A 19,600-nucleotide genomic window follows, 5' to 3' on the forward strand; every position below is an offset into this window, starting at 1 on the left:
AGGGTAATTTCCGATATTGATTTTTAAAATTGTGTCAATGGTCATCTCTCACTACAATATAACCGCACTATATGCGTCAAATGTCACTGTAACAAAACCTAACCTTACCACATGCGATATTATTATAGCATGACGAACAAAATCTAATAAAATATTTCTAAACCAATTATAGTTAAAACATATTTTATTTGCGTAAACGCATGTTCTCACTATCGTATACATACTCGTATTGTGTATTATACTTTTGTTTTTTACATTCTTGACAGTTGTATTGTTTTTTAAGTCAGTAATCGTAACAAAGTTTTTTCCTGATTTTATTTTATTATTATTATTATTATTTTTTTTCGGAACCCGAGACAGGTTATTTCGAGTCGTTTCACAAAATCACAGGTCGAGTACGGGCACACGGATTTGGTTGAGGTAAGAAAATTTAAAAATTGATGCACGCCATAATTTCGCCACACCGAATGTCACGCACGCATATCGACACATTTGACATATTATCAATATACTAAAACAATAATAATAATGTTATCCAGTAAATTATAATACCGTGATACCTATACTATATTATTATTATAATAGAAGACAATACCTTGTTGGGACGTTGCTTCCAAAACTCGATCGATATTCATATATTTTCGTTTATAATACATCGTCCCCTATATAATATGATTCAAAAGAGAACAATTATAATATTTCTGTGTTTATTTTATATCGGACGTGGAATATAGAAAAACACAATGTATTTTGATCCCGTCGACGCACTGAGACTTGGACAACAACACTTTTTTTATTTTTAGTCAAGTTTCCCGTTGTCCTGACAACAATTAAAAAACAGTGATAATTTTCCTTATAATTTGTTGATGTTCTAGATTTATCTTTATTCCTTAGGGAAGCCTACCTACTTTAAATTAAAAATAAAAATAAATTACACTTTAATATATCATATTTTATCTAAATAGATTTTAAATAATTAAAACCGTTTTATGCGTATTATACACTATGTAAATTTTTGTTTATGAACTACGTATAATACGTATGAACTGCCTATAATAATATTGATGAACAACTAAAATTGTGAACAATTTTTTTTTTTTTTTTTGATTCTTTCAATAGGTATATTGATGTATATTACAAAATACATTTTGTTCTGTTTGTTTTCATCTTGAAAATCTGAGTACCCTTAATTAAACATAATATAATATAAAGACTAAAGAATTATAGACGTAAGTACAATAGTACAAGACAATAAATTATATAATGTGGAAGCGCACAGAGAGCGCGCCGAAACGCTGTCGGCAGTGGCGGTAGCGTTGAAACCCGATGGGTTTAGTCGCACGACGCGGCCACGACGACCGGTCGCGAATCGAACGATATTATGTCGTGTGAATAAAATAATTTACACTCGCGAGCGATTCCTCTTTGACAATATAACAATAATAATTATTATTATTGTTTTATCCACATACGCGTTTCACATGTAATTACCTTTATCGTAATATCATACGAATCACACGCGTATTTTAGACGAGTCACCGAAATGGAGAGTATTTACCCGCGACGGGTGCCCGTCATAGGTAACTTGACTGGCAACGGATGGACGGTGGCAAGCCAGGAGAGCGTGCTCTCTCTGATCGTCGTACTCGGTAGCAGCGTGTCCTTGGTGGGACTCATATTCGCGTTCATCACTTACAGGTAGGAGTCACGATCTATCTACACGTCAAAATATATTATTATATATACAAGTACATGTATATCGTATGGCATTCGCCAATGTTCCAACTTCCTCCTCATCGTCCCCAACTCAACGACAACCAAACTCAAACTGCCCTCACTTGTCTCTCTCTCCTGGCGATATCGTCGACATTCCTCTCTTTTACAAAATATGACGATAGAAAAACAATAAATAATAATCGTCATATCCTCGTCGATATTGTTTTGTGTAGTTTTTGATGATGATGCCGAAAAAAATTCGTTGTAACTATATATTAGTCAAAAGGAAATAATTTGTTAACTAGACAATAGATTTAGAGTGACTAATATTATTGTAATAACATATACAATAATTAATATTTTTCGATTAAATAATTTAATAGTCACAAACTACAGGTAACCGCCTCACTATAATATTATACTTGTCAAAAAGTGTTTATACATCAAAGATCAAACACGAAGAATGTTAATAAAAGAAAAAGAAAACGATTAGTCGATTTAAACAATGTCTTAAGGTTTTTCAATCGCCATTATGTTATTATTAAAAAATAAAAATAAATAATAGCTGTGTTAACTGTTAAGTCGATATTTATGCCAGTATCAACTTAAGACATCGAGAGAATTAAATACATATATATTATTTGTTCACTATCAATGTACAACTTGACGATAATAACGTTCTCTTAACTTACCAACTCAAATCAAAAGTTGTCATTTATACTTTTCTATCTGTGTAACCGATTCGACTCAGTGTTTAATTCGTTATTTATATCCGATACACACTCAGATCAAGACTCTCGCTCTCTCTGAAAATACGCTCACGCGAGGAATTCGATACGTATTCTTACCATATTCCAATACAATATTATAATATTTGTTATAACAAAATTATAATATATTACCGAGTACAAGATATCATATTTTAATATTTTCGTCCTATCCACAATTGATTCATTATAATAAGAATAATACCGTATTATAATACTCGTCGTATATACAGTATGTGAAGCTCACAAATACTCTACGACGTAACGACTGAGAAGCATTCCTTATATTACAACACCAGACGTTATTGTTATAAGACACATTATTAAGCTCGTTCTGTTTGTGACGTCTACGTGTGTGAGCATAACAATACGATCTGTGCTGATTTTAGAGCAGATGATTTAATCGACTTCAACTGAACGTTTAGAATTATCATTGTTACGCGAATACGCAATCAATACACTGCGCGTACATTTGGTTCATTAAATATCGCTTATTTTCCTACAAAGTTCAAATCACATTAGTTTCTAATACACCAGCTATTGGGCAGTAAACATCATTATATATAATGTTTCGTAAGTCATTAGAACAAAGTGCAAACGTGAATATTAGAGTAAAATGACCCAAGCGAGCACTACAAACGGGAGCAAACAAAGTCGTGAAAGTTAACGATGAAATAGAGGACAGCACAATAAGATTGATCACTATTATTTGTTTGCATTGATATAAAAAAAAAATAAGTATAATATATAAGTTCGAAAGCAATGATGAAGCATAGCGTTCGAAAAATGATTCAGAGCTGAACTACATTGTACATAGAGTTCGTTATATTATAGCATTACATTTCATTATTTTGAGTGTTCAGAACGAAACAAATTGTTATGGACGTTTTCCTAGACTTTGAATGACGTTATAATAGTTTGTGAAAATATTTCAACCATAGTGTCCAAATGATGTATACTTGGACTTAAAATTTATATAAAAATAAAAGTCAATATCAAAATTAGTCAGATTCTCACAATACAACAGATAAAATAGATAGGAAAAAAGAAATGCGCTATCCTTAAAATAAAGTGTCAAAAAACACCTATCAATACTATGTTAAGTCTAAGTTCTTCATATTTTTTCAGAAAATCTAAATCGCTCAGTTACTATAATCACATATTATATTTATAAATACTGTTAAAAATAATATTTTTGTAAAATTCAATACTTTTCGAATTAGTAAAATTTCCAAAAGTATTACAGTGCATAACAGTTTCTGTGATTTACTATAGATCTGAGATACAATAAATTAAAATATATAAAAAAAAGTTATATTAAATTGTTAAAAATATAATTTTAAATAATTAAATTAAATTTTCACTAAGGAATTTTACTTATATTTATTGATCACATGCCAAAGTATATTTCAAATATTTATATTAATATTCTCAGTTCTTGGCTTTATGAAATTTTATTTTATATATTGGATTTATTTTACACTAATACAATAATTTAATAATATCGTAAATTACAATAAAAATAATAAACAGATAATAAGCCACACGCTGAAGCAAGAGAGGATTAACATACTAACTTGTAACACGTAAGGTTTGATATCATCCGTATTGGTAAAATATATAATATATGATTGTTAAGTTCTAGAACTCTAGATTCATACAACATATTATTATTAATAATACATCACACATGGAAAAAAAAATAATAATAAAAATAATTATTTTCATCTCTTGCTGCTTTGAAAAGTACTGATAACCTGAATAGGTGAATTTACGTATACATTTAGAATCGATGGAAACATTTAACTTGTCAATTTTATATACATTATATTACAATGAAAAATAACAAATTAATTGATTTATTATTACCTTAAATTTGACCATTTAAATGATGCAACAATTTAATATAATCTACACTTTTTTAAAAAAAAAATTTAAATGAATGTTCCTACCATCAATCAATAGGCCCCTATTACATATATAATAGTTATAAATATAGCTACATTTGCTTTTTTTGTCATAAGTATTTTGCAAGTTTTGATGAACCATTCAATAAAAATATTACATTACACTATAGTAAAAGGATGTGTTTAGAATTTAATAAAATATTTCAAATAGTAAAACATAAATAGTTGACATTGTAATAGGGAATGCAGTGTTTACTAAATTCAAATATTCGCGTTAAACATTTGAAATTCACGAATTGACATCGTATGTCGATATTACAAATTAATGTGAAATCAAACATTTTAAGCATACATAATGTCATAGAATGTATTCAAATAAATTTATATTAGATAGAAATTACATAATATTTTATTTTACTCCAAGTTGATAGAAAAATGTTTGAATTTATACTCAATACAACCGAACTGACCGATGGCAAGTATACATAGGTATATAAAGGTAAATAATCGTAGGTACCATATTTAATTGGGGGTGTACCAGTTGCTTTCAAAAGTACCTTTTTTTTGCACCAGTTCCTCTAAAACTACGCAGAAAATAATTCACCAGTTTCCCTCACATATTATTATACACACGATTATAATAAAAACCAGGAAAATAAGGGAAGTAAATATATAAATAATAATAATAATAGTATATAATATAATATACATAAGAATAAATTCAACAATCTTAACTATAAACGGTGTAATGCAATTTACCGAACAAAATAAAATGGTATGAAATTATAGCAATTAATTAATGAATAAGATATACGATATCGTATTATTGATATTTTGTAACACGCGCATTGCAATAAAGCCTAATAATATAATTTTCGTTACTCTTTACCTATATATCGGCATCAATTCTCTCTTCACACTAATTGAGCTATTATTATTAATATGATTTTCATTATTTTATTTATTCATTATTCAATGAATTATTAATTATTTATACATTTACCTCTTCTATTTTACGGATCGGTATTATAATCGTGTATACAAAAATATTATGTGAGAGCAACTGGTACATATTTAAAATGCCAAAAACAGCCATTGAGGGTAATTGGTCAACACCCATTTAATTGGATAGACTGTTAAATATTTACCGATTTTATGAAATGTATTAATAATAAACTTTGTGTGACCAATATAGATCATAATAGTTTTGTTATTATTATAATAAAAATTATTTTAAATATTATAATTGTATGTAACTGAAAAATGATTTTGTTTAATGAAAAAATATATAAATCCCAAGATTGATTATTTATGTATATAATAAAAATAAATGTATTTTCCCTTTAACGTATTTTCCTTTTATCGAGTCATGTACAATATGAATCCTATTGAAATGTTCAATATGTTGGAGTATATATTATTTTTACTTTTGAATTGCCTACATAAATGTATTTTTTTGTTCATAATACTTCAACTCTATTCCGTGCTTATATTCTGTGCGAATTGTATAATTAAATTGGAGAGCCAATTTAATTAAAAATGGGATGCACCATAGGTTTTTGTATATGACAATGTATATCAAATTATGTATTATTTGTTTGTACAAAAGTCATATGTTGGACAACTTGTTAATTATTATTTGAAAACATTTGAAGTGTAGAAAGCTGGATAAATTCAACTGAAATTAAATAATTCTTTAATACCTTAAAACCTTTGAAAAATGTCATAGTTCACATTGAACTATCTCTTTGAAAATGATTATTCTACAATTATTTTATGTACATATTATTTTTTTTTTTTAATCAACTTACTTGACACTAGTAAATACATCACTTTCTAATTTAACACTTGAAAAATTAATATATAGGTACATAGAAATATACTATTAAGTTATGACACGGAGTACATAGATGTCCATTATACAATATATATAAAAAAACAAACAAAACAAATATCTAACTATATATAAAAATAAGAAAAAAATATTATAGTTATTATATTATCTTTCAATACAGTTAAATATCAATAAAAATATTTAGTTGCTTCTAAAGTTGACTCCTGATTATAATACTTGTTTTTAAGAATTTAATAAAATAATTTCCTGGCACATCATTTTTTTCCAATATTGAGTTAGTTAATATAATTTCATTAATATGGAAAACAATAAATATCATATATTTATAATGTAAAATAGACGCCTTAATGTTGTCAAGTATTTTTTAGTTCAACTGACTTTAATTATTTGACAATAACTGATACACCGTAAAAAAATTATTTAATACAAAGTTGTATTTTAATAAACATTAATGAAAACATCTCAAGTATTTTACTCATTTTATTATTTTTATGATAATTTAATAATGTCTACCAATTATTATATTTAAATTTAGACTTATGTAAGTTGCATGGTTGTGTAGATTAATATTTATACAATATTCAAGATAATAACAAACTATATTAATAAAACGAGTAATTATTATATATATAAAACTTAATAAAATAATTAAATAATAAAACACTTTGTTATTCATAACCCACTGCAGTGATCGTTTGCCATATTTATTTTATTTATTTATAACCCAATTTCGCATTTTTTTTCTTTGTAAAATTGTGTTTAAATAATAACAAACATTTTATGACGCTCTGTATGTCTTAAGTGTACTCCATTTATGGAAATTAAAATTAAAAACTCAAATTCATTACATATGCTCAACATACTTTTAATGAACAATTTTTTGTTGTTTGTTATGAGTAAGAAATAATTTATCAACAGTATCACCTTTGTATTATACGTTTTACCATTTATATAGAATTTCGTAAATGATAACGGTTTCAGATTTATAACGGACTGAGGATGCAATTGGTATTAAAATGTTTGTGTGTGTAAAACAGATATAGTTTGTGTTTCATTCGTCCTTTTTAATCTGTTAACACTATATATTGGAGCAGAAAAAAAATTTAAAAGTTACATGCAACTTTTCTGAATATTTATTGAACAATAGACAAAGAATGCAGTATAAATTAATCATTTTTAAAATTTCCCTGGAGTATTTTGAAAAATAAATCCTAAAATCAACAAGATTGTCCGATGAAGTAATGTAAACTATCTTCAACATTTTTTAAAGTATCTGTTCTGTAATAAATATTGTAGAAGTTTTATTTCATTAAATGTATGTACATATTTTTGTCAATCATTAAGACTATTGTTATTACTATTAAATATGAAAAAACATATAATGAGTGCTTTATTATATATTTTTAGAAGTTAGTTCTAATATGTTTTTTTATTATTAAAAATATAGAATATTGTAATATAATATGATCACAATGCAATAATAATCTCATATGATTGTTCAACATTAATCTTCTAACACTATAAACCTAATGGATGAGTGACTGCACTGCATTTTCTTTTGATAATAAGTCAGTTTATCTTAAAATAAGAATATAACTCAGACTAATGAAAAATTGAAACCTGATCATGGTTATTTACTTTTGTATTGAACCTTGGGCTGAACTGATTCTTTTCATGTCATACAGAATGAATATTATTTATAATTTTTACGTTGGTTATAAATCCAATACATAATGAAGTCTCTATAAATAAATAGTGTGATATTTTCTATGAAATTATTATAGTTAAAATATACATTTAAAAATATAAAAGTTGAGATTTAATACAGGTCTTTAATAACAATACAGAACTATTTATAATACATTGTATATAAACATTTCGAAAATAAATAAAATAAATTTAATATATTTTAATGATTTTAATAATGGACATCAGGTAAATATTGATTATGAGTACACCTCTATAAACTGTACAGAGAAGTTGGAATGATTTGAGTGAACTTAAAAATATACCATTGCAAAATTATTCCTTTCAATACTTTCATATTATGAGTTTCGATCTAATTTATTTATACACAATAACTATTACTAATTCATCTAATAATACATACAACTGCGATGATATAATATATTCGTTTGAAAATAACCAAAGAGAATTGTGGTTATGACTCCAGTCTTAATATTGTGTACCACACTGCATATTAAATCTCATTAAGCTAGTCGTTTGAACCATGTGTAACATCAGTGTATCACGTTCACGTACATACAAACACTGAGCCTGTTTATTTTAGCTACGGTTATTGGAGAATGCCCGATTTTGAACACGAAGTACGGAGAAAGGTTGCTTTTAATGACACTAAATGTCTCAAGTAATTGTGCTGTAGCTAATTACAATCTGATTTAAAATTTGGGACGAATAAAAACCTTTAATCCCAATATTCCAATAAGTCTATTTTTTTTTTTTTTTTTGATAACTATCTCGTTTCTGATATATTTTAGAGTTAACCATGGGACTTATGTTTATAATAATATTATATAATAACTTAAATTATTTTTATTTTTATTTTTTTTATAATAAATATTACAATCTATTTTCAACTAGAATTTGAACAATACTTCCAATAATACACAACTATATTATATAAACATGTTAGTTTTTTATTGTTTGTATTTATATATAATTGGAGTTCATTACAGTATTTAAATCATATAAAATAAATAAAAATTAAATAAAAAAAGTAATAAAAAGTTTTGATATAAAGTAAGTCAAATCACTAATATTAATATGATTTATAATTAAATATTGTACTTCCAAAAATAAATAGATTATTTAAGTATTTTAGATTTCGAAGAGATACACACAAGTAAAAAACTGTAATAAAATAAGATTTGTTAAAAGGACCCAAGTCACATATTTAAATATAACAGCTAAGTGACTAAATATTTATTTTATTACATTGTAAAAACGTCATTTTGTAAGAAAAAACTTATTTATTATTTTTTTGTTTTGTATATAATTTTTTTTTTATGTTAGGAGAGATATTAGCGAGGGATTTAAGTATTATTTTATCTCGACGATTATGATTAGGTTAGGGCATGTAATGTGTGTTGCTAAAATTCCCAGGTGGTTGGTCACCCATCCGGAAATTAACAGCGGAGCTGTGCCGTTGGAAACTGGGCAATCATTTTTAAATATCCTTATACTAAATTCTAAAATGTGTGCTCTAAATCGTATAATAGTATTAATAAATATTTGTCAAATAATAGGACCTATTATCCAAATAAATTTCAACTTTACTGGAAAATCAATCATTTTTGTTTTTATAATTTTTATATTGTATGTTTAATAAGATTTAGCATAAAGTATACAATAAAATAATTTTATAAGTTAAATGTTATTTTTAAACATTAAAATATTAGAATAATATTAATATTAATAGCTAATAGTTACTATTAAGACCAATGAAACTCAACTTTAAAATAGGTATATAAAAAAAAAATTAACATTTTTTTTTTTTTACCATTAATTTATAGTTATATACTATCCATTCAAAATAGGATGATAGGTCATCGTAAAATAAAAATTAATTATGAACAAATTAGTTTTTTATTTTCCTCAAAAAATGTTTAAAAATGTATATTATAGATATTTTTAATGAATACTCATGTATAATATAATGAGTAAAAAATTTAATAGAACAATTTCAATTACCATATTGTATAGGTACGTAATATTAAAATCGTTCTAAAAGCTATATTTCAACTACTGAAATGGAAACCAGAATACGAGAAAAATAATACGACAATAATTATGAAAACGTGAACAATTAAGACTTACTTAAATATAAAATATATCTGTATTGTATAAAACGACGGTTACTTGAGTTTTTACGTATTTGACGTAGAATATTTATTTAAAAAAAATAATAATAATACTCTTCATACACCCACACACCCGAGCGTGAATTGACTACTAGGTCGTATTATATATAGCTACTATATATGCTCGTCATAAAACACAAAATATAAAAACACGTAAATACGACAAGGCGACTATACAATATTATATAGATACCGGTGACAGTATATAAATATACAATAGATCACTCAAATCAGCGCCGTTCTATAAAATATGTATTGTGATATTATCTACTTACGGTCTTAATATAGTCTGACGAACGAGTAAACCGAAAAAAAAATGTGTATCGCTACACGAACTCATGCGAAATATAATATACTTATATTATGTAGGTATATAATATGTATATATGCATATTATGCATACGATATTACTCAGAACACCTTATATAATATAATGTTATCATGATTAATATACACATAATATAGCTGCTGCGTTGCAGATTATATTATATAGTGTCAGGGATGAAATTGCAAAACGAATAAATGTATGATATAATACAGGTGAATTATGCCGACGGAATACACACGCGCACGCGATTTGATATAATACTATGTAATGGAATAATTGGACGCTGCCACGAGCGTGCGCAGGTGGCGTGCGCTGCAAAAGTGTGTAAAATTTGACGATAAAAGATTTCCGCGTTTGAATGGCCAGCTCTGTATTAAGCTATATAACTATACGGACATTCTTTTGCAGACTATATATGTGTGTGTGTGACGAGATGAAAATGAGTCTACCGAAAGCTGCTATATAATACGCATCGCGGGGTGTGCAGTCGAGAGCAAGGGAATAAAAGAAACGCTCACGTCCCGTCTTGCAGACATACCTAGAATTTCATATAAGAGCAATGAAATATACTATATCGTAATAAATTTATTTACATTATAGGGTTACTCGATTTTTTAGAGTGAGAAAAAACCATATAGTTTTAACACCGGTTCCTTTTGTATGAAAAACGGTTCATTGTGTTTACATATCACGAGATCTTAAGACACCGTGTTCATCACGATAACGTTTCTTTGCATAATAATGCCTTATATTTATTTGAATTACATTTAGTTAGTTCAAAATAAACTTTTGGAAATAAATGCTGTTGAAAAATTTGATCTATAAACTACATATTATTATAATATAGTACTGCAATAATTTAATAACTCATAAAATATTTTATGATTAAATTCTATAATAATAATATTATTTACAAATTACTGAACGGCACTAAACTTTGTTTCATAATACACATTTCGTGAATATCAAACTAATGTATACATAGGTACACGGTACTTCTATTATTTTACGTCATACAAAATTTACAAATCAAACACAACAATGGTGAGTGTAATTATTAACGCGATTCTTATCGCGTATACGAAAATAATTAAATAAGTTATGTTCCGGAATACTTCCTCACGTTATTACAACAAACATAGCCATTTGTTCGCAAAAAATCGTCAAAATTACGTCAAATTCTAAATATCATGGTACGCTATCAATTTACGTACCTACCTAAATATATGATATTCGCCGAGTAGTAGTCTAATTTCTGAAGTTGAATATGCAATTAGAATTTTTTTTTAATTTTAATTTATAACGTGCATAGATACCATAGATACCTCTCATCATTTATAATATTGACCTAAATTTACACTTGTGTTCTGAATTTATTTAATTGTTAACGTTATCGAACGGTGAACAACAATTAATTACAAATTCGGTGGCTATTTTAGAATATACTAAAACCAGTCTCATAGAATAATAATCGTAACTCTTGTAAGTAGGGTTTTCAAATTAAATGGATTGTTGTCGGTCTGTGCGTGAGTTTAAATGGCATTGAGCTTGGCTATTGCGAGGAAAGTTCCTATCACTTTTGGTGATATACAAATAAATATATATATATGTAAGTGCGTTTCAGGTGTACGAATAGGACAAGTCACGAAACCGCAAAAATGTCTAAACGAATAATATAGATAAACGAAAGACCATAATATATATTTACCAATTTTTCAGTCCATTTGACGTGGATTCATAAAATAAAAAAAGCAATTCTATGGATAAAAATATCTAAAACGATAAATTTTCAGCAAGGTTAATTTACTGTGTAGATATAAAATTAATAAAAGAAAAAATGAAATAAAAAAATAAAGCAGAAATCAGAACTTAAATGAAAATGTCCTAATTCGAATGTCGATTTAAGTTATTTTTTTGATGAGTAATTATTTACATTTCACTGATCAAAAGTTCTAATTACCGTTTGAATATTGTTTTCATCTACTTAATACATACAGGTATATAATTATATTATTGTTTAAAATTATTTTACTGAAAATAATTAATTGCATACAGATTGATTAAAATTGAATGACATGGCGCCTAAATTTTGTTTGAACAGATCTATGGAAATAATACTTTCACAGCTATGTATTCTTCTTAAAATGTTTGTTTAAGCAAAACGTAGGTAGTTTGTAAGATTTATTGTTTTATAAAGTTTCTTTGAAAAATGAGTTGTGTTCAAGAAGGTGTCAGAAACAACTCAGCTTAACTGGATTTCGCTGAACACATGCAAAAACAGAATTAAAGTAAATATTATGAACGTTCACCAATTTGTAAACTGTTAGAGTTTCACTTCGTTATTAAATTGCACATGTTTGAGGAATTTGTGTAATATATTCGCAGCAAATAGAATGGATGTGAGCAAATAAATATGTAGTTGGTGTGGTCTTAAAACCACACACAAAATTACGGAATTAGTTTTAAAATGATATTTAACTGGTGACATTGAATAAAAGAATTTAATATAACGATTAATTATCTGCTATAGAAATTTTCAAGAAAAACTCAATTTATAACTGTTTTTAAGAAGTAAAAACTTTTGTGAGATTATCCAAGAAAGAAGAAACAAAGTTCTGTACCTAAATAGTACTCAGTACAGTATGATAAATAGTATTTATTTATAAAACATAATATGCATAAAAGTGAAACGATAAGGATTATTGTGATTTTCAATCGCGTAACAGCTATATAAATTTTGACAAAAATAGAAACTTTGCCGGTAATGTAAAAGTAAAGAAGAGGTCAAGCGAAGAAACGAAGTCGTAAAAATAAATAAAATGTTTATTTCACTTGTTTAATGTACCACAACAACTACGAACAGAGTACCTAAGATAGTTTTATTCAAAACAAACATTAAACTAGTCAACTGTCACCTATCGTATACGTTAGATACGTATAAATTGATCAATATAAAACAACCAAACGATTCACGAAGTCAGAGAAATCAGAAAAAGTATAGAACTTTAATAAATCCATGGTTTTGTTCTTGAAAATTCATATCTAGGACCTAGCTGATTACTTTAATCAGATACCGTAAATGAGCTGTAAGTTATTAATGGTCAAAAATAATAATAAACATTTTTAAATTTGTATTTCATAAATGTATCGTAAATTATTTTTGTTTAAAATATATTTTACATTTTTAAAATGTATTACGAGTATTACGACTGCGATAAGTGTGGCGTAAAATGTCGACATGATGAAAAATATGTAGGTATATCAAAACCTGGTGTATTTTGTGAATTAACTGCCTTTGAAATTTACGATAGTTTTTAAAGTGAAAATAGTTGTAATAATTGAACCACAATAAATTTACTTACATTGACGTGAAAAAAGAAAATTTCATTGATTTTTCGTTTATATTAATGCAGCTTCATCAAATTGAAATTTACACAGCCATCTGAGCAAACATGGTTCACCTTTGTAATCGTGACGAATTTGCGTATTTTTATACGAATATAAATTCACATAAGGTTCCTCGTGTAGGATCATTTATACAGTGCATTAGCAGTTGTGACTTGTGATTCAAACATGTTTTTTTTTTCTCATTTTCCTTTTACATTGTACATGCGGTGAATTACATTACAAGTATAGGTAATGTGTGTTCAACGGTTAACATTACATTTAAATTAAAAACTAATTACATTCCAGCTAAAACATTTGTATGATTATTTTATAATATTTTTAATAGGTATATAAACATTGTTACCTCAAAGAGTAATTACCTTAGAGTGCGCGGTGCAAATGTGAGCATAACAGACAAAATTCAATAAATAAATAATATTCTAATGCGATAATTTGTCGTATTCAAAGACCAGTTAAATGTTCGTTCACGAAGAAATAATTAAAACTATTTTTCCATCGATTGAGACATTTACATTGTTGTATAGAAAGTGACATTATTGTTATGAATACATCAAGAATGAGTGTTTAAAAATTCAGTTTCATTTGTAGATAAAACTTTTTAATAGTTTTTGTGTAATTAATACAATGAAAAAATTCCATTGAAAACATACATTTTATGAGCTGATTTTATTTTATTTTATATAAATATATATACTTATATAACATGGCATAATTATAAAAACTTTTATATAAAACTTTTTTCATTAAATTTGCTCAATAAATTGAATAATATCTTATTTGAAAATATTTTTAAGATATCTACTGAAACGAAGAAATGTCATCCTACATTATTAAACTTTGATTGTATTAAATTCGTCAACATTTTATACTTAATAAATTATTTAATTCTAAAATATAATTATACCTTATAGGTGTATTATAGTATATGTTTATGGGATTTTTGATTAAATAAAATGTATGAACTATGAAGTTTAGTTGATAGTTACTATAGGAAAATTTAAAATATTTATAAACATATATTAATATTTTAAATAAATGCATTGTTTTATATTAATAGTTCATAGTTCATTATGTTTGATTATTATATGCATTAATGAAAATGTGTACCCACAACTAAACTTCGCTAATTAATGGTTTTTTTTTTTTTTCAAAAAACTTTTCAATTTTAGTGTAATAATAATATATTATAATCTACATATCATATAGACTAAAGGTATTCAAATTTCAAATACCATAGAATATTGTGTTTTATAAAGCAAAGTATCGTAAAAAAAAAAAATACAGACAAAAATGAAATAACCGTAACTGTATTGTTTAGATGATATTATAAATAAAATAACAAACGTAATTAAAAATATCTTATTAATTTTTAATTTGGATTAATAGATAATATGATACAAAATTACAGTAATTAATTTCATAACTGCTATATCTGTAGGTATACGTAACTGCCCGTCAAATATGCTAATAAAGTGTGGGTAAATAATAGTTCTTATAGAGTAGGAATATATTTTATTCAATTCAAGATAACTAAATAAATTATGTAGAAGTTTTCTAAACAGTATGTGATTATGGTTACATTTTGAAAATGGTTTTGCTAATTATTATGCTCCAGCAGATATTTTATAATTTTAACAATATACAGTAAATAATAACTGCTCACAATTCTATAATTTTGTATTTATACATAATATTATATGTTGCATATGATTATTTATAATGTATCGCTTATACAAAACATTTTTAAAATGGAAATCTTAGTCTCTAAAAATAAAAAAATTAATAATTAAATACAAATTATAGACGGATAAAAAGGCTTATAGCGTTTAATAATATGGAAATCTTAGCATACAAATAGTTTTATAATTTTATATAGATTAAAAACTAATTAAATTAATAGTTTACATATAATATTATACTAAACAGCAAGATGAATATTATGTATGTTTTATAAGGATGTATTATTAGACCAGCATAATTAATAATTAGATTAAATCTTCATATATCCAAATGCATTTATAAACTATTAATGATCGAAAATGGATTATCAAATATTTCGTATAATATAAATTATTGTACGGTTATTCATTTATTCGTTCCCTTGTTATTATAACCAAATAAATAATTCAATATTTTTAAAGAAGAATTTTAGGTCACGGTCAATTATTAGTTTGTATTTAAAAATGAATTTTTATTAATAATATATATTTTATAATATATTAAACAGTGCATTGATTATGCAAATTCAGTATATTCATACGCTCCGTACGTTAATATATATATACATATATATATTTTTTTTTTTATATAAAATAAATCATATTAGTATTTTAAATTTCATAAATATTTATAGGTATAAAATATTATTTATTCGCGTATATTTAATGAATATTAAGTTTTAATTTTTAACTTATGAAATAAAATCGACCCAAACGGTTTTTTTTAAACACACAATTTTATGAAAATAGATTTTGTAAAACTAACATTAGTCCCAAATTTAAAAATAAATATATCCTAATACAGATAAAAAAAAAGTAAAAAAAACTTATCAACTTTTCTAACAGGACAAATTTTAAATTATTACGTTTTCTACTAGAATCAACTCGCGGCTAATACAATTAAAGTTAGTACTATAACAACGATGTGTAGAGAAATGCGTAGATATAAAACTGCTCTTCGTAAAATTGTAATAGGAAACTCCATCACAGGAAAAAGAATACCTATATAAGAAAATCTAACGCTTCCGGGCTTAAATTTAGTATCTAGCTCAACATATAGTTCCGGTTAATATACACGGTTATAAAAATGATGGGTTTCTCGAATTCAAGGCGGATAAGTGGAGGCGTCGACTTAAAACACTAAGACTTGTGTATTTTAATTTATATGTTGCCTGGACACTCGCTCTATGCGTAGTTTTTGTTCTTACCGCAAAACAGAAATGACACAAACTACGGTAATATCGGTAGTATGTATAATTAAATATAAATACATAAGAAAAATTACGTGACGGGCCACGGTCACTGTCACGGCGTTTAAAAAATCGATTCGGGTTTTTTCCTTTTAAACTTATAGTGATACAACAGCTCTCTGTTTACAAATGAGAAAAATCATACCGTTTTATATGCGATTGAACTTTTAAAATGTTTTTTTTTTTTTTTTTTACTTTTATTCGAACACCGTGTGGATCGCAATAGTAAGGGTAAAACCACCATCACCCACATCGACATAAAATACGCACCGCTCACACTATATATTTCGCTTTTGTACACCATCTTTACAAAATCTCCTCTTCACTTTTTCTCCGGAGAGACGTTTTACAGTTAAACGGGGCCCTCGTGATGCGGTTACACTGTACCTCCAGCGTATTGTTTCGTGTTCGGCGACGGGTGTGACATGGCCACGGGCTTATCTGTCGAATAGCGAACACGCTCCTGCTGCCGTTATTTGGGCGTACATGGCGACTGTATTTGACATATTTTCCGGTGTATTCGTTTCGACTGTTCGGGGGTCGAGAGACGACATTCTGCGGGGGCTTGTCGGAGGGCCTAACCCGAAATCGCACGCACACCAACGACGAAATCCCCCAAAGCCGCGTCTCATCCCTCCACGACCCGCACATCGGGCGCCGTCGACACGGTTTTAGAATCGCAGCACTCGACGTGTATAATACCTTCGCTACACGCGAACACAAACTATTCATCCGACGGTGCTTCTGTGTAATGGTATAAGACGTATACATACGCGTATCGTACTTTACTTGCAATACGTTCGTTTGCCGTGCACAACATCGTAGTAGAACGCGAAAGCCATAGCAAAACCACACAATACACGATAATATTATTTTTATATCTATTAATGAATAAAAACGTTTAGAAACCAATACAATAATACATTATTTGAACAATGTCAAATGTTTACATAGATATTTTATATTTTATTTGTTTTTGCGTTAAGTGTATGAAACGAATATACTTCCGTCTCAATATTATACGTTTGTCGTGTTTGAGAACACTACAAAATGTACTCAGTGAGATATAGTTTTAGAGAGAACTCAATATCTGTATAATACATACGTATACAGTGCAGTAATAATATTGTCACCGTGTAATATTACTTATCATAATCATAATTGCTAATCAACCTCAAAATGTCTCATTGTTTATAAATGTCTATTTTCAATACCTTAAAATTAAATTTATACAAGAGAATTTCTATAAAAATATATTGTTTGATTTATACTATCAGTATACTATCTATACTATTAATTATACCCGCATCATTAAATTACGAAAACTTAACACACTACATTGTTGTACTAAAATTGTCTAAACAAAACGCCGTGTTACAAAACTGTATTACAAAAATGTATAAAATAAATTGTTTCAAGCGCCGAAATAATAAGCCCAAAATAGTTGTCGTGGAATTTAACATTTTATTTAATTAATTTTTTTTACAAAATTAATACCTAAATATTCATTTTTTAAATAGAAACCACTTGCATATTTAAGTGTGTCAAATGTCTATGTAACAGTACATTTTTTTGACAATTTGTTACTTTATAACACAAACAGGTTGATTTCATCTAACCTTCTAGTAGATGCTAGTATGCTACTATAGTTTATTTTATCGCCCACAAATTACCACATATTTCTGCTTACCTTAGTGAAAACAATTTTTAATAAAGATAATAAACAATAAAAATAAAAAATACTATTAAAGTTTACTTTATTATTTTTCGTATTATACCGTATTAATTTTAATTTTTAATTTTTCTCAAACTCATCCACAACGCACATATAATACAAGTATAACGTAATAGCTAGAAAGCATCATAAATATATATAGTAGACTCATTTCTTAATAAAATCAAAATATAGTTTGTTTATTATAAGGCATAACAAACGGGTGCATCTTGTTTTAATCCTACACAGGGCATTTTTTTTAAACTCGTATAAAATGTTTATGTTCTTTTAATATTCACTATAATATCACGAATTATTACCTATTTTTGGAAATTAAAATTTAAGTGTTTGATATTAGGTGGTGCTGAAATAACAATATTTATAATTATTCCAAACATGAAACATTGTGCATACAAATGCGCATATTGTTAAGTATTTAGTTTCTCATAACTTTTGAAGATTACTAAACTTTATACAAAAACACATTATCTTAAACAATAGAAAATCATAAAATATGGTAATAGGAAAAATTTATATATTTAAATTAACATAATAATTAAAAAAAAAAAAAAAAAAAAAATACAAACAAATATAATTGTATAAGGACAGTCATTATTTTTCTTTAGATTTATTAAGTGAAAGGTATACTTTTGGCACAAGAGATGAATTATCTTAAATTGGATCCGTGACATAACTGTTTTTTTACAACGTGCACAACGTGCATGAGCGTGATATATCTTAACTTAGAATATGTTTTATTTACAGATACCAAAAATTCGTATGATTTACTACACGTGTCTTGCGTGTTTCACACATAATATAATGTCTATTATTATGTAATTAAATAACACATACAATATTTTTTATTTTTTTTATTCATTTTGTTATTTTTTACAATACGATTTTAGTATTGATAATAGACTCGTCCAAGCCTGTATCTTGTGTTCTAATGTAAATAGAAGAAAAAAGTAAGAAAATGACTACCGAGTCAAACCTATGGAATCACGTGGATACGGATACGCGATACGGTGGATTCGTTATTTGAATACGAATGCA

At 26.6% G+C, this 19,600-nt stretch overlaps 1 protein-coding gene across 1 annotated transcript in view; it reads left to right on the forward strand.

Moving 5' to 3' along the window:
- The first annotated feature begins 1,347 nt into the window (after positions 1–1,347).
- The window catches only part of LOC114119618 (cadherin EGF LAG seven-pass G-type receptor 1-like), a 136,697-nt gene continuing 118,444 nt past the window's right edge, over positions 1,348–19,600 (forward strand). The window contains exon 1 of the mRNA XM_027981232.2: positions 1,348–1,698. Within this exon, the coding sequence (XP_027837033.1) occupies positions 1,544–1,698 (155 nt within the window). The 5' untranslated portion in view covers positions 1,348–1,543. The remainder of the gene's footprint in view (positions 1,699–19,600) is intronic.

Source organism: Aphis gossypii, chromosome 1 (assembly GCF_020184175.1).
Source record: "Aphis gossypii isolate Hap1 chromosome 1, ASM2018417v2, whole genome shotgun sequence".
In the NCBI taxonomy this organism is placed as follows: Eukaryota; Metazoa; Arthropoda; class Insecta; order Hemiptera; family Aphididae; genus Aphis; species Aphis gossypii.